Raw genomic sequence first — 21,670 nt, 5'->3', positions numbered from 1 at the left:
CTTCCGTCTTTTTCCCCCACACTCATCAGGAAGGGGGATAGAAGCATTTGGCAGTTGGGAGAGGAGAGTCACAGATAAATTGTCTCTTCCTGAGACTTTGGTTTCTCAAGTATATGTTTTTTTCGTTGACTCTTAAAGATTCCCTTTATTCCTCTCTTTAATTTCTTAAATCAGAAGCAAATAATGACATAACTAAGTATTTTTTATAGTTCCTTACATCTTTCCTTTAACTTGGAAGCTAAAGTCAAATGCTATTTGCTTTTTAGGCTCTACTGCAAGGTTACTATTTGGATTCAGTGCCTTATAAAGAAGGTGTTACTTAAAACCTGTAGTCCGTTTCTCAATTATGAAAAAAAATCAATTTTGGATGAGCTTATTGATGTCAGTTAAATTCAAACTATTAACTGCTGCTATTTTTTGTTTTTCTTTCATATGGAAAGTATGTCATTTTACTGAGTGATTGGTAATTTTAGTGTCTTGAGAAGATCACAGGCTTGTGGCCTTTAATGAGTAGAATCCAGTGTTGGAAGTAGGGAGCACATGGCCTCGTCCTGCTTTATTACGAGGTTGTTTGACTATTCTCTTGTTTCTTTCGGTAGTTCTATCTGAGGAACTGGAAATTTATGATCACTTTAGGATGCCCCCTCTCAGCACATATAAGCTTTATAATCTATTTAGTTGTTTTCAGTCTTTTTATTAACTTAGGGGTTTGCATTATAATGATTTAACCACATGGATTCCAGATCTAGATTATATCTCATCCCTGCTGCTTCCTAGGTCGATTTCCTTGACCATGTTATAGAACCTCTGCCTCAGCCTCCTTTTTATATTATAGCATCATCATAACACCTCATTCATAGGGTTGTTCAGAACATTAAATGAGTTCATAATAAGCCCTGGCTGGTGTAGCTCAGTGGATTGAGCACGGGCCTGTGAACCAGAAGATTGCGGTTTGATTCCCAGTCAGGGCACATGCCTGGGTTGCAGGCAGGTTCCCTGCAGGCCGGTTCCCTGCAGGGGATGCACTAGAGGCAACCATACATTGATGTTTCTCTCTCTCTCTCCTTCCCCTCTAAAGATAAATAAATAAAAATTTTTAAAAAATGAGTTCATAATAAAGTACGTACTGTACTAAATGTTTTATAAAGGAATTCTTGATGCTTCTATTTAGTTATTGCTATATTATTTCCTGTCCTTATTTGAACCAGGATAAACTTGCATACTAAATTTGAAACCTTTCTGTTTTGGATATTCTTATGTACGAGGGGGGACATCCCAAACATCAGAGTTTATTTATGAAAAATTGTGTATTTATTCTTACATGTTTAAACTTCAGTCACCTTCAAAGTACTCTCCAATTGATGCAATACACCCATCCGCATGTTTTTTCCACTGCACCAAACATTTTTTGAAATTGTTGATTTTGATGGCTTTTAATGCTTCTGCTGTTTTTGTTTCATCTCCTCCATGTTGGCAAAACATTTCCCTTTGAGGACTTTTCATCCGGGGAAAACAAAAAAGTAGTGTGGGGCTAGACTGGTTGAATAAGAAGGGGGGGTCTTGCTGTTTTGGGTCAAAAACTGCTGAATACTCAGCAAGGTGGGTGGGTGCGCTTGTAAATCAGCCATCATGAAATGGGCAAACATGTTGAAAGAGTCTTCAAAGAGAGCTTTCAAAAAAATCACTGAAGCCAGGGCAGCCTCTTACACCACCAGCTAGTACACTGATACAGATCGGTTCCTAGAACACTCACCTAGCGGGGGAAGCCTGTACTACAAGATAATTCCTTTTTGTGTGTGTTGGGGTCCCCCGTTGTATGTGTCTGTCTTTCTCTGCTGGCATCCTTGAGGGATCCAACAACATGAACATCATACAAAGGATTGTTTATCAAGTAGTTTCGTGCTTACCAGGCTTTTTGTATGTGACCAGATCCTCTAGCATCTGAATTACTAATGAGCTAAGCCTGGTTTATTGCTTTATCCCTGCCAAGTAGTTTGCAGCGCAGTGCCTGAGCTAATAAAGTACCACTGAGTTCCCTCAAATATGTCTCAGTTAAGAAGTGGAACTCTGAAATTCTAAGCTGCTTATAGTCACCTTGACTTACGTTAGTCTCTAACCTTTTCTTCTGTAGCCAGTAAAGGAGTATTTATACTCTAATGGTAATGCTTTTTCATAGGAGATGAACAGCAAGGCTCTTATGAAGCACTCGTTTTAGTAATTCCAAGTCTTAGAAGTATACTCTTGGTAAAAGTAAAATAATTTTAATGAGATCTCTATATTAGAGCATATTCCTTTCAATCTATGAAATTTTTCTAGCTGTATTTGTTTTCAAGGTAAACATAAAAATCAATCCTGAGCAATATAAAGTCTGTGAATTTGGAATACTGCTTTACAAATGCAAAACTATTTTGGTGTCATAGTGATGGATTTATTCTTAAAAATATCCCTTTAATACAATGAACTTTTGAAATATATACTTAAATGGTATGCTTCCTCCTTGCATCATTTTGTCAGAAGTTCTAGAAAATTTAAAACAAAAAAAATGCTATGACAGAAACTAATTTTTGTTTGATTTTAATGATAATTAAATCAAGGGTCATTGTCAAGTTTTAAAAAATAAACTATGTTTGGGAAATTAAAATTTAATGTAGAATTTATTTAGAATCAACCCTTGTTTTAGAAAGAAAAATACCAGAAAAACTATAATTAAGAAAACCGTTGGTATTATATTTCCCTTAAAGAGGAAAATGTTGTTTTAAAATAATGATTAAAAGACGTGAAATTTTATACTGAAAGAAGTTTTCAAAGTTTGGGTAAAATAAAACTGTGGCAAGTCCTAGATAAACCCCCTTTAGACTAGTTTGAAATCATTCTCCTACCTCACCCCCATGTTTTTGTTTCAAAATTACTTACCCCAAATCAAAGGAGGTGTGGTTATGATATGCCTATTGCTCAGTGTTTTCCTCCTATAGCCAAGGGCCTTCCTTGCCTTTTATCGAGTTTCTTATTAATAAGTGTTACCTTGTTTCCTTTAATAAGCACTTCATGTATATATGAAATAGGTCTCATGTGACCAGATCCTCTAGCATCTGAATTACTAATGAGCTAAGCCTGGTTTATTGCTTTATTTTTCTCTGGTAGGCTCCTGTCACATAATCTATTACTAGCTATTATCATGCCTTCTTATTCCTTTGACATAGATATACAAAAAGTCCATGCATGTTCCTCTTTTACATGGCTCTTAATTCTGAATTTTACTGCAGGATGGTCATGAATACCAGATTAAAATAATTGATAATACAGAGTAAAAGACGCTTTGCCCAGTAGTTTCTCTTCACATCGCATAGGTTTCCAAGGGACCAATTTGAAGGAGAAATGAGCAGGTGAGGGTATGAGGGTGGGCTGCAGCTAGAAGTGTATCCACAGGAAGGGGGCAAGTTAACAGGGGGGTAGTGGAGGAAAGCCTAACCGGAGGAGACTTCGTGATGAGAGAGAACGAAAGGAAAATGTACAACATTCGAATTTGATTTTAAAGTGAAGATAGAAAAATGTCAACTGTAATTGAAAAATATAATTTAAAAATATTAAAATAAACATAAAAAACTACTTTTAAAAATAATAAACCAAAATGCAGATAGAAAAATGAAATTGTTTTGTTACATGCTGCTAGTTGGTTCTAGTACTGAGGGGCTAGACAAGGTATCAAAGCGATTAAATAGCAGCTGATATCTTAGCGGTGGATTGAGTTGTATTGCCCCTAAATATTAGAGGTAGAAGAGGTATTAGTGATTATTTTCTCATAATCCATAATTTTACAAAAGGGGAAACTGAAGCCTGGAAATGCTAATTATTTTGCCAGTCTTACACAACAACAGGGAGAGCTTCCTAACTCTGAGGATGGTTCTTCTTTTTTATTCTCTTTTTTTTTAAGGCAAAATTAAAGATTTATTTAGTTAATGAACACTTAAATAAACAACATTGGCTTCTTTGTGATGTTATCTTATACACTGGCCTAAAAGATTAATCTTGACCCTTAACAACCGAAAACTTTCTAATCAGGTGGTGAATAACAAGCTCTTAGTTCATTGCCACAGTGATCTTACAGAGTTGTTGGGAGTTCATACACGTGAAGCAAAAGAAGTTAATATATGTGAAGTACCTGGTCAGTACACAATAAATATCTGTTTTCTCCCCAGTCCTGTTATCCTTCCCTTTCAGTTAACCCATAAAACACGGTATGAGCCACAGGAGTTAAGCAAGACCATAAATAGAGCCTAGGGTTTGAGTCTGCGGGTTTAGGCTTCAGAATACCTGAACTCAAATCTATGTCACCATGGGCAACTTACTTCACTTCTTTTTTATATATATATTTTTTATTGATTATGCTATTACAGTTGTCCCATTTACTCCCCTACTCCCCCTACCCTGCACACCCCCCCACCCACATTTCTCCCCTTTAGTTCATGTCCATGGGTACAACCCATGGAATTGAACCCCCATGTACAGATATAAGTTATTTGACTTCTACATTTCCTATATTATTCTTACTATCCCCCTGTCTATTTTGTACCTATTCTATTTTATGCTATTTATGCTCTGTACCTTCCCCCCCTCTTTCCTCCTCCCACTCCCCTGTTGATAACCCTCCATGTGATCTCCATTTCTGTGATTCTGTTCTAGTTGTTTGCTTTGTTTTTGTTTTAGGTGTGGTTGTTAATAACTGAGTTTGTTGTCATTTTACCATTCATAGTTTTGATCATCTTTTTCTTAGATGAGTCCCTTTAACATTTCATATAAGGGCTTGATGATAATGAACTCCTTTAACTTGACCTTATCTGAGAAGCACTTTATCTGCCCTTCAATTCTAAATAATAGCTGGATAGAGCAATCTTGGGTGTAGGTCCTTGCCTTTCATGACTTGGAATACTTCTTTCCAGCCCCCTCTTGCCTGTAAGGCCTCTTTTGAGAAATCAGCTGACAATTTGATGGGTACTCCTTTGTAGATAACTACCTCCTTTTCTCTTGCTGATTCTAGGATGCTCTCCTTAATTTTGGGTAATGTAATTATGATGTGTCCTGGTGTGTTTCTCCTTGGGTTCAATTTCTTTGGGTCTCTCTGAGCTTCCTGGACTTCCCGGAAGCCTATTTCCTTTGCCAGATTGGGGAAGTTCTCCTTTATTTTTTGTCCAAATAACTTCACTTGTTGCTATTCCTCTTCTCCTTCTGGTACCCCTATAATTCAGATGTTGTAATGTTGAAAGATCTCCTGGAGGTTCCTAAGCCTCTCCTCATTTTTTTTTGAATTCTTGTTTCTTCATTCTTTTCTGTTTGTTTCTTTCTTCTTCTGGTCCACTCCATTGATTTGAGTCCCAGTTTCCTTCCCATCACTATTGGTGCCCTGTACATTTTCCTTTATTTCACTTAGTGTAGCCTTCATTTTTTCATCTAATTTGTGACACAAATTCAACCAGTTCTGTGAGCATTCTGATCACCAGTATTTTGAACTATGCATCTGATAGGTTGGCTATCTGTTCATTGCTTAGTTGTATTTGCTGTGGAGCTTTGATCTGTTGATCTGTTCTTTCATTTGGGCATTTTTTTTTTGGTCTTGATGTGCCTGTTACGTAGTGAGAGGTTGGGCCGTCAGTGTTCACCATTACAGGGTAACCCACATCACTGAGTTGTGATGCTGTCTGTCAGGGAGGGGTCCAAGAGGGAACAGTAGGACTTGCTCTGCTCTCTGCCAGATTTCAGTCACTTCCCCTGCTTCCCACAAGCAAATTGGGTCCTTCTGGTGCTGATTCCCTGGGTGGGTGGGCTTGTGTACGTTCTAGGACCCTGTGGGTCTCTCCAACACCTCTCCTGTGAGGCTGGGAGTTTCTCCCAGACACCTCAACCCCTATAGGGATTGAGGCTTTATTTTCCTGCGTTGGGACCTTGGGTTGTGCGGTCTGTCTTGCTCCCCGGTTTTGCCGGGTTTATCTGTGCTCAAATGTGGGACCACTCCATCCTCCAGCTGCCTTGTGCACCGCATCCCGCTCCACAATCCACCACCTCACTGGGATGGCCAGCCTCCACCTTGCACACCCTGGCCTGTCAGCTGCCACTTTGCTGCAAGTCCTCTCTACCCTGGCTGCCCTACTCTGCTCCTCCTACTGGTCCTCACAAATGTTTCTTCTTTAACTCCTTGGTTATTGGACTTCTATACAGTTGGATTTTCTGTTGCTTCTGGGGTTTTTTGTTTTTAAATTGTTGTTGTCCTTTTGGTTGTGCGAGGAGGTATAGTGTGTCTACCTACACCTCCATCTTGACCAGAAGTTCCTTACTTCACCTCTCTTTTTATTCTCTTTTGGGAAGAGTAGTTCCCTATCCTCAGTAGTTCCTTTAATATCCTGTAATTATACCTGAAGGAGTAAACAAGTAAAGAAGTAGCGTGTTAGCCAATAAACTATGGGCCTTGAAACTTTCCTTGGGAATCATATGTACAATGAAAAATATGAGCACATTAGAGAAATTTACTGTAGGTGGGATTAATGTCTTTTAGGCATTTTACTTTTACTTTTCTTCTCTTTCCATGGGTATGATTTATAATTAATGCACTTTTAGTACTGCACTCTAGAAATGCAAAGACTTACTGTTTCCTGGTGAACATTAGACATCATTCTCAACTGTGGGGTCCTAATAAGATCATTTAAGAAATGTACTCTAGTAGCGTATGAAGAATGCTTATAGAATGGTTAAGTTCTGTATTTTATCTGTCTAGGCACACACACAACATGCACACATGGACATATGTGTATATAAAATGGTTAGGTTATCCGGCTATAACTATTGCATTAGATTATTCTCTCTTCAAAGGGAAGAAAAAATATAATTACATGGAACAAGTTAACGCATTTTAGTTGGAGGTGAACCACTGTTATTTATGTACCATTATAATGGTGATTACATATCATTTTCATGTTTGCTTTTCTGTCCCCCAAATTTGGGGGATATCATCATAATTCGGCTATGATCACAGGAGTGTTTGATACTTGGCTATTGTACTACTGGAATCAAGGCAGAAAATGGGCTTGAATTGTTGTATTGGATTTGCTACACTGACATGAAGGTTTGCAAAGAATTGCTCTGTCAGATGTTCTTTCAATCAGCACACACAATTGATGGAATCAGTACTCTATTTTATACATAATTTGGCTTTATTAATACTTAACTTTAAAATCTTAAAAAGGGCTCTGTCTTACATAGGTAAATGTAACTTTCTCTGTTTTTCTTGTATAACTAAGGGTTTCTCTACATCACTTACTTTATAATTTCTTGCACTTTGTGACAACATGAGGCCATAGAAAGCATGAGAGAACCAAAGAAGAGAGGAAGAATACCAATAAAAAGTGGCCGAGAAGATGTGTGAGAGTGGGTGTAGGGTTGGGGAACACATGGATGAAATAATGAAGAGAGAAGGGGATGGCAGGGAAAAAGAGAACGAGGTGATAGGCCCAGTGTGAGCATCCCTTATGTGGGAGCAGGAAGCCCCGGGAGCTCGCTGAGGAAGAAGACAGCCCCGGCCACTGGCAGAGCTGCTTCCTTCCGTCCTTCTTTAGGTGGGTTAGCTGATGAGCACAGCCCTCTCCTGGAGATTTAATTTTTTAAAACTTGTTTTGGAAAGCATACATTTCTATACTGTAAAAATAAGGGTTAAAAAAAACTAAAATGTAATAAATTGGTATGATTTTTCTCTTTTTGCTCCTTTGTTCTTTCAGTTGATGGAAGCTCATGCCAGTAGGGACAGATTCATAAAAAATTGTATAGCTCAGACTTCATCAGTAGTAAAACATCTACGAGAAGAGAGAGAAAAGAATTTGGATGATTTAACGTTATTAAAGCAACTTAGAAAAGAACAGACAAAGGTAAGTTGAGTAAGGCTTACATTTCTGAGGCAAAGTTTTTCCAAACTTATTCTTCAAAATAAAAACAGTTTTTATTATGAAAAATTTAGAGTAAGATATGATCATTACTTTTTTTTAAATGACCAGGAAACTAAAACTTTATTTTTATTTATTTATTTTTTAAAATTAATTTTATTTAGTTATTTTTCAAGTACAGTTTTTTTGTCTATTTTTCCCATCCCAGCCTCCCCCGCCCCTTGCTCCCCACCTCCCTCCCATTTCCACCCCCTAAAACTTTATTTTTAATGGACTTTATTTTATTACATTTGGAAGTATCTAATGATAAATTGTCAAGTTAATGTGACTTTCATAAACATATGCAGTGCAATCATACTTTATTTTCATTCTTTTATGTATTCTGCTGTTAAAGGTGAAAGGATTAATTCAGGCCAATACCACATCAGAAAATCTAGGGAAGTCACATCTGTATCCATGTCTTTTGAGGCTTGACCTGAGAAGAAACATCTCTTAAATGTATTTACATTTTGAAAATATGTACCTCTGGTTTTATCTGCTGAGATGTAATATACATAATTAACTTTAGGACATTATGCTCTTCATCTGTAAAAATACAGTACAATTGTTAATATACCTAGATACATTAGAACCTGATTATAATTTCTCTCTCTACTGGGGAGAAGTTGCTATGGGTCTTTGGCTCTTGTTGGACATGACTTTGTTTCCATTTCGTCTCCCATTTCTACAGCTTTCGCTTTAAATTAAACAGCAGGTGTCCACAGAGTGCTATGTCAGAGGAAGCCATATCTGTCAGTCAGCCGTAATGTAGGTAGGGTGTGGACCTCAGAGTACAGTTAATGAAGCAGAATGCTTTTTTATGGCCTTTGATTATGACATGTCAAGAAAACAGTTAAAATGTTTGTGTACCGTATTTTATTACATGGAATGCATTGTTGTCTCTTGAGGTTTGCTTAAGGGGTAACTTTATTTTGATATAATTTCAAACTTACAGCAAAGTTGTAAGAATAGTACTAGGAACTCCCATGTACTCTTCACTTATATTCACCTATTTGTTTACATTTTGCCTCACCTGCTTTACAGTTTATTCTCGTTAGCCTGCCTTTTTCCTCTATCCTTTCCTCACTCTTTCCCAGTCTTCCTTTTCCTTCCACCACCTACATGCGCACTTTTTTTCCTGAGCCATTTTTAGAGTGTCCTGGGTATATTGTACCCCTTTGGCCCTGCTTTTGTTGGTTATTTCCTAAACACGAGCTTTTTTTTTTTTATGATCACTGTGCAATTATCAAAGTCATTTCTGTATTTCAAGATGCCATAATAGGTGATTTACTGATCCTTGCGTGTCTGGTAAGTGAAAATCCACTGTGGGATGGAATCCTGTTTTTCATACTGAACAGTTACAAAGTTTACCCTTTGTTTGGTAGATGTAGCCAAGCACTTATCATCTCTTTCAAGCCTTTGTTCTTTTAGCTGCAGACAGCAAGTGCACACTTTCTCAGCCATCCCACTGATGCAGCATGTCTCATTGGTACAGGAGTCCTCCACTGCCTTCGCGGCTCTCTTCGGTCATGACACAGCTTCAGCCCTTATTTCGTGCCTGCTTATCCATCAGGCAGTGGTGGGTTCCTCAGACAGTGAATTTATGCTCTATAATGGTCATCTTACTTTACTGTTAATATTTATGAAGGCCTAGAGGTCATTTACATAACCCTGGTTAAAATCTAGTTATTTTTAGATTTTGTATTTTAACGGACTCTTGTAGGTATTATTGACAAAACTACAGAGCAGGGTTATTAAATCAGAAACTTAAAAATCACTATTTGTAAGTTAGGCCAAACAAAGAAAAAGTGACTCTTGTTAATGGAGAGACCAGTGTGTGTTTTGGGACTGTCACACACTTTGCCCCACCCCCAGTTCTGCCCTGTGCTTTTAGGGCCCAGAGAGAATCACCAGGAAGACCATTTGGCGAGTTAGGAAAGAAAGGTAGCTTTCTATCCTGGCATCATATAGGAGGACTGTAGGATAGCCATGAATAGTACTGAAGCAAGTACGGAAAGTTGACATTTTAATTTTTATTCTTTAAGTTTGCTGTGGAGATTATGGCATTAGAAAGAGACCATTCTTACCCTGGCTGGCATAGCTCAGTGGATTGAGCGGGGGGCCTGCGAACCAGAGTATCGAGGTTGGATTCCCAGTCAGGGCACATGCCTGGGTTGCAGGCCAGTTCCCAGCAGGGGATGCATGAGAGGCAACCATACATTGATGTTTCTCTTCCCCTCTCCTTCCCTTCCCCTCTCTCAAAAAATAAATAAATAAAATATTTTTTAAAAAAAACCTTTAAAAAAAAAAAAAAAGAAAGAGACGATTCTTAAGAGAGGTTCCCGCTCTGCCTCTTCATTTTCTGTATGAGGAACCGAGACCCAGAGATACTCAGTGACACCTTCAGAATCACAAGCTAGTACGTGGTCGAACAGGACTTTAACCAGAGTCAGCTCTTCTGACTCTGGGTCAGTCAGGGTTTTTACATTCAGTTCTGACTGATAATCAAATTTTGATTATGTTAGTGGACATTTTATTTATATACAGAGGTGCCAGTCTAAAAGTCCCCAGTTCTTTACCTGAATTTTTAACTCAGAAAAAGTATATTCCTTGCTGGAACTATATAACTGCTGTCACCTACTAGTGGCCTTTGAGAGGAAATTTAGCTGTTTTAGACCCAGAGCCTTTTCAAAAAGAACCAGCTCAAAGGAAGCATTATGTTGGTGCAGTTGAAGTTTTATCAGGACTTGGCTGTACTATGTGCAGTGTTCAAGGACAGAAAAAAAACATGGGTTGTAAAGGCAGACAGCTCGAAGGAAATAAATCCCATCTGTCACTTGGTGGCTTCGTAACCTTGTAAATTGCTCTGACTCTGATTTTCAATTTGTAAAATATAGTTGATACTTAATAACTTTTAATGAGGATTAAACGGGCTAGCCTGTTGGCTGATACAAAGTAGCAGCTCTTTTCCTATCCTTTTTGGGGCTCTGAGACTCCATATTTGTCACGTTAATCCTCTTCACCGGCTGTTCCCTACCTTTTCAGCACCAAAGATGGGTTCTCCCGACCAGTGGTTTCCACCTTTCTTTTAACCACTACTTAAGGGGGCTGGGGGCACATTATCTTCTGTGGCAGTACATTCTCTTTTTGTAATTGTTCAAAGGTTTTCTTGTGTATTGTGAAAATCTGCATCCCTTTAATGGGTAATTACTGCTCCTTATTAATGTTCCCTCTGAAGCTATATAGGATAGGTCTAAATCCATTGCTGCATGAAATCCCTTTAAATATTTCAGATCAGTAGTGAAGACTTGTCTTAGTGGCACGTTGTTTGAGACTTGTCTTAGTGGCATATTGTTTGAAGTTGTTACTTCTTTGGCAGACAGTCCAGGCTCTGACAGCAGTGACACTTGAATAATGTCTGTACAGCTAATTAAAATCTGAAACTGCAGTTGCTTTGGTGTGTGTAGGTGTGCATCTTTAGACTTGCTGCTCCTTGACAGCACAGCTCCAGCCGTCAGAAATGCAGCCCTGACCCCTGTTCCAGTTTAAGTCCTATGTCCTGGCCCATATACTCTGACACCAGTTCTGAATCAAGGAGCCATTGGATCAGTACCAAGTTCCAGTCTTATTAGTGTTACATGCACGATCCTCAGACCTCCTGCCTGGGCTATAATCCTGGCAGGATTGTTTCATGGGTTGGATTCCTGGTCTGGGGCATGTTGGTAGGTTCTTTGGCCTAGTTTGCTGACTCACGGTTGCCCAGATCTTACCTAGCCTTCTGGCATTTTTGTCCCCAAATATCCTGGCCTGGGTCTTGACTTTGGCCTGAGCAAATCATCCTGGGTTTTAACCTCTTAGCTGTCTCAAGCTATAGATCATGTTTTTTTCCTCCAAATTTTCCTGAACACTTTCAAGCCTTTTTCCTAGAATTGCTGGCTTTTTCCTTTCAGGTTTCTCTAACCAGAAAGTGACTAGGAAAATGATGGGCCCTGCCTTCTGAGCCTGGCAATGGAATTGACTACTTTTATGATTAGGTTGGCAGTTATAAAGAAAACCAGAAAGACTTTAGCATTTTTTGCCTGAGTCCTCTGGAGCTGTATGATCAAGGTATGAAGAACTCATGCCTTGCGAGATCACTTGGGCCTTATATATTCCTCTCCCTTTCTCTCTGCCCCCCCACCCCGATTCTTTTTTTATAATCCAAATTAGGTTGCCATCTCCTTGCCCCTTGTTTTTTCCTCTGTGCTGTCTTTGCAAATCCATGTTACAGGGTCAGTAACTATAACTGGCATTATTGAGTTAAAGGACATGTGAATTTATGGATCTTTTTAAATCTTACCAAATGGTCCTTTGTAGAGGTTATGCCCATTTATGCTTATAGGCCATTTTTATTTCTTCTGTGAACTACTGGGGATTTGAGATTTTTTAAAGCTCTCACGGTGATTATACTATGCAGAAAAGCTTGAGAATCATGGGAAACAAGATTTAACAATTGACTAGTTATGGGGAGAATGGGTTAGGTGTGTCATAGCCTAGGTAATACTGTTAACAGAGATTGCAGAAGCAGTGGCTGGTTTTGTTGGGGAAATATTGTGGAGTTTGGTGTTAGTTTTTTAATTTCAGTTTTCTTAAATTTGTTTTTCCTTTCTTGCAGTTGAAATGGATGCAGTCAGAACTGAATGTTGAAGAAGTGGTAAACGACAGAAGCTGGAAGGTATAAAATGTTAGCACTCAGGGCAGTAGGAGAAGAACTGAACTGGCAAAGGGAGACCGAGGGAGGAGGAGTGAGGGGAGCTCTGGGGTTCTTAAGAAGAACAGAGATCCTTCATTTCCAAGCAGCTGACGGTTTTCACTTTTTTCAAAGGGGTGCGGTGGGTATGGTTAGCATCCAGATAGAGCCATCTTATAAAAATTGGCTTTACAGTTACGGCAGAATTGTATGACCTGCCATGGTAATAGAGTTGGAGACATTCTGTATGTTTTCTAATACTAATTATGGGCATATTTGATATTTAGAGTTTTTACTCTGGTTCATTCAGAACCTTCACCAAGGTTATTTGTTAAAATTAGCCATTTTGATCCCAGTTACTTTGTATAAATTTTTGTATCTTTAGCTATTCATCATAGTAGCTTGTTTTCTAGTATCTGATCCTGAAACATTTTTGTACATAGCCTTTGGTATCTAACAATAGGGCTTTTTTGTGGCTCCTAGGTTCACATGCTCCTTTTTACCACCTGCATATGTCTGATTAGGAATTGAGAGAGTGGAACTAAGATTCCAGGACCTCACATGTAGTCAAAAAAATTTTTTTTTAAATCTTGACTTTAGTTTTCTAAAAAGATATTATCTGCATACCCCTCTCTAAAACTATACAGTTCTCTTGCCCTGGCCAGTGTGGCTCAGTTGGTTGGAGCATCTTTTAGTAACCAAGGGTCAGAGGTTCAATTCCCGGTCAGAGCACATTTGTAGGTCACGGGTTGGATTCCTGGTCTGGGGCATAATACTGTATTAGAGGCAACCAATTGATCTTTCTATCTCACGTCAATGTTTCTTCCTATCCCTTTCTTTCTAAAAGAAATGAAAAAATATCCTTGGGTGAGGATAAAATAATCATGAGGAGGCAGAATAGAGTGTAAGAGGGGAAATTTTTTTTAAAAACAATAAAACTCTATTTTTTCTGGAAGGCAAAACTTATTAATTCTGAAAGAATTAACAGCAAAATTTGTTTTATCCTTTGAAAATAACCAATGGAATTGGCTTGACCCAGTGAGAGGTTAACTGAACCCAAAAACTTGTATGTACCAACTTTCAGAGCCATGAATAAATTAATTTTTTTGCTTTATTATATTTTTCAAACTATAAGAGAAAGTTCATTTAGTCACAGAGGTAGAAAGTGAGGCACAGAAGAGACAGGCATAAGGAACAAGTGACAGGCAAAGGAAGGGCCCTCGGAGCTCAGGAAAAAGAGGCAAGGAAACTGGGCCTGGGTGACGGGGGTGGTGAAAGGCATGGCTGTGCCCTGTGGAGAGAACAGCCTGCATGTCTCTGTTCCGTCCTCTTCGCCAAGAATTCTTATTCCTGCCCTTTTCATCAGTGCGATAAGGCGTTTGCTACTCAAAAGACTTTGGCAATATTAGTCCATTTAAATTCCTCAGAGAGATCATATTTACACTTGGCAGGGCCAGGGATACAATAAATAACTGGTTTGAAAACCCCAGTGCAAAATTTGATGTATGTAAAATGTATTGTAGTGGGAAGAGCGAAGCATTTTTGGATTTGATACTAGTTTTAAAGGAAATTGAGGCAGGATAGTAATAAGAAGCTAGAGAAATTCCTTGGCAAGTGGAATGGGGAAACTGAGACAAGATAATTAAACAAGGCAGAACGATCTGAAAAACTTCCAGCTTGTAACAGCATGTAAGTTGTAGTGAATCGTAAGACCTTATCTTCCCTAATTGAAGACATTTAAGAGCAATTGTTTTATATTCCCCCTCCTAACCAGAGAGTACATAGTGTAAATCACTCTGGTCGGGGAGATAGAGAACAGGGACCCAAGCAGTGCCATTTTTGTCAGCTGAGCTCAAGGATGGGTAGAATCATGGGAACAAATTATAAAAACCTGATTACAGCCAGACAGACCTAAGATAAAAGTAAAACAATAAAACAGACCAAAGAATAATCCCAGACTTTGCTGTTTGCTCATTTTAATGCATCAGCATATTAAAAATGCACCTGGAAACCTGATAAATATTCTGCTGAAACCCTCCCCTAAAATTCTCACCTGCAAAAGAAAAATAAACACTCTCGAGACAAAGGCTCAGCACAGGCTTGCTCTAGAGCATGCCATGTCCCTTTTCTGGCATGAACTTTTTATGTCCTCCCAAACTCTAAGGGTCCCCATGAGACTTGCAGCCAGGAGAGCAAGGGGCAGTGGCAGCTCATCTGGTTCTGTCTCCAAGGCTTCCTTCCTCTCTGGCTTTCCAGTGAGCTAATAGCAGCCCTGCCTTGGCTTACTTCTTTCTTCATGATGTTTCTAGGGAGCCAAAGCAGAGCTTTGCCTACACTCTCTCCTCTCCTGTTGCTTCTTCTACCCTAGGTCGTTTGTTTCATCGTCCCCAGCTTTAATAAACACTCAGAATTACCTGGACTCCTGCTGTGAGATCTCTCCTGCTTGAGGACAAGAGCTATTGGCTAGCCTGAGGCAGACCTACTCTGGGCCCGGTCCTCACCCAGTGACAATATAAGCCTCCCACCCCACAGAAAGTGACCTCTCCCACTTGTTTTAAAATTATGAAAATGGCTGAGTGCAGTAATCCTGCAAAAGTGGTTAGGAAGTTATTTAGGAAAAGAATTGGAGAAGCTCGCCCGAGTTGTACGTATCATCCCAACCAGTATGTCAAGGCCAGTAATCTGGAGTCTCCCTTGGTCTGAGCATTAGGAACTTCAGGGAATGTCAGGGCTAGGAGCTGGGCATATGCTAAACTACAAGATGGAGGGGCCAGAAGGAGTCTATAATTTTGACTTGTTTTGTAATTGTTAGATGTACATGCTAAGGAGCATGTAACATGTAGAACTTAAGGATGTGAGTAAAATGAGCATTCATGTATTTACCACACAGCTTAAGAAGTGAGTAATACCAGCACCTTTAAAACCTCCCCATGTAGATTTTGCTTTTATTTTTGTAATAGTCAACAGCAGCCAAAGTAGGTTTTTCTCTTTTAACCTTAAAAATGATTTTTCCCTGCCCTGGCTGGTGTGGCTCAGTGGAATGAGTGCTGGCCTGCAAACCAAAGGGTCGCTGGTTCGACTCCTGGTTGGAGCACATGCCTAGGTTGCAGGCCAGGCTCGTGAGAGGTAACCACATGTTGATGTTTCTCCCCCTCTCTTTCTCCCTTCCTTCCCCTCTCTCTAAAAATAAATAAATCTTTTTAAAAAATGATTTTTCCTTATGTTAATGAAAGTTGACAGTAATTCTGAGAATTTTTAAAAGATTGTATATATATATATAGTTTTTAAAATACACATTTTAGATACATAATTTAATTTTTTGAATATGAAAGGATATACAATAAAAATTCTACCTCTCATCTCTGTTATAGCCACTTTTCCCTTCCCTCTGAAAGGATGGTGTATACGTTCAGATATTGGCACCTTTTTAAATGTTACATATGCGCGCACACTCACTTCCCTCTTTGTCACACAAATGTAAGTGGACTCTTCACAGTGTTTTTCCTTAACAGATCTTGGAGATCTTTTAAAATCAAAACATAAAGAGCTTTCTTATTCTCTTTTATGTTTACATTGTATTTTGTTGTTACTCTGGTTTCTCTTCAGATTGTATAAATCTTTCGCCTTTTACATTGTATTCTGTTGAATGACTGTATCATAATTTTTGGCTAACATAATCCCGTATTGACAAGACAGTGATAAAACATTTTAAAACATTCTTTTTAACCTTTTTGATGTATAATTTGTTTAGATTTTTAGGTAGCAATGTAAATAGAACAAAACATGTAAATTTGCACAGTTTAACAAAATATAGTCTCCCTTCAAGCATACCTACTTGTAAGAAGGTGCTAGCACTCATTTAGTAAAGCACAACAAAACTATACTTTTAGGGATCATCTCTGTAGTTCGTTAAAAAAGCACAACAGATATCTAAGTAAATTTTATGTTACAAAAAAGGGGGGGGCCTTCAACTTATTTTAGGTATCTTTGTCTACCTGTCTAAAATAAGTCCTGAATATGGAACTGAACTGTTGGTTAGTTACTAAATAAGCTACCTGCGATGATTTTTTTCCTTGAATTATTTGAATAAAATCAAATAATTTAAATTTGATTAAAATAATAAAATTGCCTTATAAGTGTATATCAAGGCTTTCTGTGCTCTTAGCACTTCATAAGTCAGTTTGAACTGGTGAGAAAAATCCCTGTTTCCTAAAACTGGTGATGGGAAAGAAACTATTATGTCCTCCTGAGCCATGGTAAATTTTTTTAATGTATTTTTTTATTTTTAGAGAGGAAGGGAGGGAGAGAAACATCAGTTGGTTGCCTGTTGTATGCACCCTGACCAGGGGCTGACCTCAGCCCAGGCACGTGCCCAGACTAGGAATTGAGCCAGCGATCTTTCACTTTGTGGGATGACAGCCAACTGACTGATCCACACCAGTCAAGGCTGAACATGTAAATTTAATCTGGTGCCAGGCCTGGTTTATACCGAATAATTCAGTGACTTGTTTCTGTTTAAATGTCAGGTGTTTAATGAACGCTGCCGAATTCACTTCAAGCCTCCAAAGAATGAATGAGCAAATATTTTTAAAACGACCAGGTCATCTCATAAGAGCTAAGCATGACAGACGTCAGCAAGGCAGGCTGCCTAGGATGGTTTCTGAGCCAACAGTCCGAGACCTTTGTTGATTTCAGCCCCACTTAGCCAAGACCTCACGTATAAATAATTCTGATAATTATGGAGAAATTGACTGCTATTTTATACTGATTCTGTAAAAAAAAGTTTTGTAACCATTAAAATAATTTTCTGACTCAGTGTGTATATTGATTATTTTTCTAGTTGAGACAGTTCTTATAAGAGAATATTGAATACAAACTTAGTACCCGATTTTGTGTTAGACACCTTTCTGATTTTACAGATTTATTGGCTTGAACATGGACCTTTTTGGTCACTGATGGTTTTATCCCTTCATTTTTTTGTGGGTTTATTGCTGTTAAGTAAAGGGGCAGTATTATAGGTTGGATTTCCTGAAAGCGAAAAGGAGAGCAGTAAACCAAGTTCAGGAAACAGAAAAGCAGAGGGGGGCTTCATGATAGTACACAAATGAGTCAGTAAAACACAAACAAAATCTCATGTCAGGATTTGGTCATTGAAAAAAAAAAAAAACTTTGTCTAGCACAGGATGATTTTATTGGTTTCTATTGCTATGTAAAAAAACACAATTTAGCAGCTTTAAATCTCACCCCTTTTTATTATCTTACAGTTTTGTAGGTCAGAAGTCCAGGCAGGCTAGACTACGTTCTCTGCCTGGGGTCTCATAGGCTGGAATCATGTCAGCTGAGGTGGATTCCCTAAGGGAAGAAGCTCTTTCCAACTCCCAGTTTGTTGCCTGAATTCAGATCCTTGTGTTAGGATTGAAGTCCCCAGGTCCTTGCTGTCTGTCATGGGCCACTCTGAGCTGTTGGAAATCACCCTTGTTTCTTGATGCCTCCTTCCTCTTCAAACTAGTAACAGTGCATTGAATCCTCTTCATTCTTGAAATATTACTTCCTTTTCTGCAGTAAGCTATATTGACAGCTTTTATAAGGTTTTCATGATTAGTTTAGGCCTACCATGGTAATCTTCCTGTTGGTAACCTCAGCATCAGTTGACTGTAACCTTAATTACATCTGCAAATCCCTTTGGCCAGGTAATGGGATGTCACAGATGTAATGTCTCACATTCACTGTGTGGGGATTAGAGTAGGATATGTCGTAGAGCCGTTTTAGAATTGTGCCTACCCTGATTTAAACAAGCCACCTGAAGACTTCTGGGCAAGATGCCAGAGTAGATAAAAATGATACTTGCCTCCTCTCATAACCGTATCAAAATTACAACTAAATATCAACAACCATTATTCAAAAACACCCGAAACAGAGCTGAATGGAAGTCTTACAAATAGAGAACTAAAGAAGAAACCACACTGAGACTGGTAGTGTGGCCAGGATGTGGAATGGGCTGGCCCCGTACCCACTAGCAGCACATAAAAATCAGGAGGGATATCACCTGTGGAGATCTCCCCTGAAGAGTGAGGGATCCCAGTTCCTCTGGTCCAGGGTTCCAGTACCAGGAATAGAAGTCCCCATGAAACAAGTCGGGATTGAAGCTGAGGAAGATGGAAGAAGCTTCTGGAGTCCCAGGCAATTACCCTTAAAGGATCATGCGTATGGACTTACTCGGACTCACACCTGAGCTCCAGGGCAGTGGCAGGAGGTTGGAATGCACCAGAGACTTATAAGCAGGAAATGCATTATTTGGCATCTGAGCAAGAGCTGGAGGGGTAGCTTTCTCCCAGACAAAAGTGCTGGCAGAGGCCATTGTTCCTTCATTGAGACCTCCAACCAGCAGAACCACAAGGTGGGTGCCATGTCTGTGTCTCCATCACCTGGATCACACTGTTAGACCTACCCTGATGATTCCCTAAGGCCCCACCCCACCCAACTTAGGGGCCCAACCAAAATGTTTCCATATGAATGGCTTGTGGTGGCTCATGCTTTAGATTTTTCTAAATCCTCTCAAAAAACCAGCATCTGGCCTCTGTGAGTACTGTACTTTTCACTAAGTGGCCCCAGGCCTGGCACTAGCAGCAGCTGGCCTCAGTTCACAGCTTGGCCTTGCCTGGTCACTTCCAACCCCCGTACAAATAGCAGCCATCTGCAGATTGCTTTGTAACTTATGCCCGGTGACCCCAGGCAGAACATGGGTGGTTGCTGACCCTGGCCTGTACCTCCTAGTGGAGAGCTTTAGACTATATTGAAGCACCACCACCCAACCAACTCCACAAGCAACACACTCAAAAGGAGAACTCAGCAGGCACCAGAATCCTACTGAAGTAAGTCTTGTTCTGTAGGGTGGGCCCCTGCACATCTGATACTCCGTGGTGGAAGTAGGTTGGTGTTTGGTGGTCACAGCCAGTTCTTGCAGCTGATTGGCATGGGTAGATCCTTCCCATTGTGCTAACAGCAATCATGGCTTACCTACAAGAGGAGGGTGGACATAGTCCACACAGGAGGCAAACCCCAAGTACCCAGTTTGGGTGATCAGGGAAGCTGTGCCACTGGACCCTACAGGACACGTACTACATTAAGCCACTCTGCAAAGCCTGGAGAACATAGCAGCTCTACTCAATGGGTAGAAACAAACATGGATTGCCAAAACGAGGAGACAAACATGAGTCAAGTGAAAGAACAAAACTTCAGAAAAAGAACTAAACAAGATGGTAGCAAGCAATCTGCTAGATGCAGAGTTCAAGCACTGATTACAGGGATGCTTGATGAACATGGTGAGAACTTCAACGCCTCAAAAAGAACCAGTCAGGGACTTCTGGCCAAGATGGAAGCATACATAGATACAGTTGGCCTCCTCAAATAACCAAAAGAAGGACAAAAAGAAAAAATTTAAAAACAAAAAAATAACCAGAAGTCCCAGAAAATCAAACTATAAAGAAGTTCAACAACCAAGGAGTTAAAGGAGAAACATCCATACAGACTGGAAGGAGGGATAGAGATGGGTAACAGCGGCTGGAGGACTGGGTGGGTGAGGTGGTGGCTGGTGGAGTGGGCAGTCCTACATTTGCATGCAGATCAACTGGGGAGTGAGACAGTCCACACAACCCAGGAATCCAGCCCTCAAAAACCTGACTGAAAAAACCTGTGGGGGTTGTGGCGGCGGGAGAAACTCTCAGCCTCACAGGACAGTTCATTGGAGAGATCCGTAGGGGCCTAGAAGGTACATAAACCCACACCCGCCCACGAATCAGCACTAGAAGGACCCAATTTGCTTGTGGGTAGAAGAGGAAGTGACTGGACACCAACCAAGAGCTGAGCAGTGGCATTGTTCCATCTAGGACCCCTTCCCTACATAGAATGCCACAACACAGCGACAGGGGTTGCCCCACCCATAAGGCTCTACCACTTACTAAGGAACAGGTGTGGTGAGACAAAAAATAATGGCCCAAATAAAAGAACAGATAAAAGCCCCAGGAAAAAATGTAGCTAAGTGATGAAGAGATAGCCACCCTATCAGATGCAGAGTTCAAAACACGTAATCAGGATGCTCATAGAATTGGTTGAGTATGGTCACAAAATAGAGGGAAAAGTGAAGGCTATGAAAAGTGACATAAAAGAGAGTGTACAGGGAACCAAAAGTGAAGGGAAGGAAATGGGGACTCAAATCAATGGTTTGAAACAGAAGGAAGAAATAAACATTCATCCAGAACAGAATGAAGAAACAAGAATTCAAACAAAGAGTCTTAGGAACCTCTGGGACAACTTTAAAAATTCCAACACGTAAATCATGGGGGTGTCAGAAGGAGAAGAGGAACAGCAAGAAGTTGATAACTTATTTGAAAACATAATGAAGGAGAACTTCCCTAATCTGGCAAAAGAAACAGGATTCCATGAGGTCCGGGAAGCTCAGAGAGTACTAAAGAAGTTGGACCCAAGGAAGCACACACCAAGGTACATCATCATTACATTACCCAAGATTAAAGATAGGGAGAGAATCTTAAAAGCAGCAAGAGAGAAGGAAATAGTTACCTACAAAGGAGTTCCCATAAGACTGTCAGGGGATTTCTCAAAACAAACCTTGCAGGAAAGAAGGGGCTAGAAAGAAGTATTCCAAGTTGTGGAAGGCAAGGACCTACATCCAAGATTACTCTAGCCAGCAAAGGTGTCATTTAGAATGGAAGGGCAGATAAAGTGCTTCCCAGATAAGGTCAAGTTCAAGGAGTTCATCATCACCAAGCCCTTATTATATGAAATATTAATAGGACTTATCTAAGAAAAAGAAGATAAAAAATATGAACAATGAAAGGAGAGCAAACTCACAGTTATTAACAACCACACCTAAAACAAAAGTAAACTTAGCAGACAGCTAGATCAGGAGCAGAGCCATAGAAATGGAGATCCCATAGAGAGTTAGCAATGGGGAAATGGGAGA

At 39.7% G+C, this 21,670-nt stretch overlaps 1 protein-coding gene across 4 annotated transcripts in view; it reads left to right on the top strand.

Moving 5' to 3' along the window:
* The window catches only part of MIX23 (mitochondrial matrix import factor 23), a 31,595-nt gene extending 14,090 nt beyond the window's left edge, over positions 1-17,505 (top strand). For 3 of the 4 annotated variants that reach the window (XM_053663133.1, XM_053663131.1, XM_053663132.1), the window contains exons 3-6: positions 7,761-7,907; positions 9,457-9,540; positions 12,616-12,675; positions 17,217-17,505. In XM_053663133.1, coding sequence (XP_053519108.1) covers positions 7,761-7,907; positions 9,457-9,540; positions 12,616-12,675; positions 17,217-17,267 — 342 coding nt within the window. In that variant the 3' untranslated portion in view covers positions 17,268-17,505. The remainder of the gene's footprint in view (positions 1-7,760; positions 7,908-9,456; positions 9,541-12,615; positions 12,676-17,216) is intronic. The other variant, XM_053663134.1, reaches the window with a different exon arrangement.
* Positions 17,506-21,670: the final 4,165 nt, after the last annotated feature.

This window comes from Artibeus jamaicensis, unplaced genomic scaffold (genome assembly GCF_021234435.1).
Source record: "Artibeus jamaicensis isolate MK-2021 breed Jamaican fruit bat unplaced genomic scaffold, CSHL_Jam_final contig_3126, whole genome shotgun sequence".
NCBI lineage: Eukaryota > Metazoa > Chordata > Mammalia > Chiroptera > Phyllostomidae > Artibeus > Artibeus jamaicensis.
Note: the sequence above shows the minus strand (reverse complement) of the source record. Positions and strands in the feature narration are given on the sequence as shown.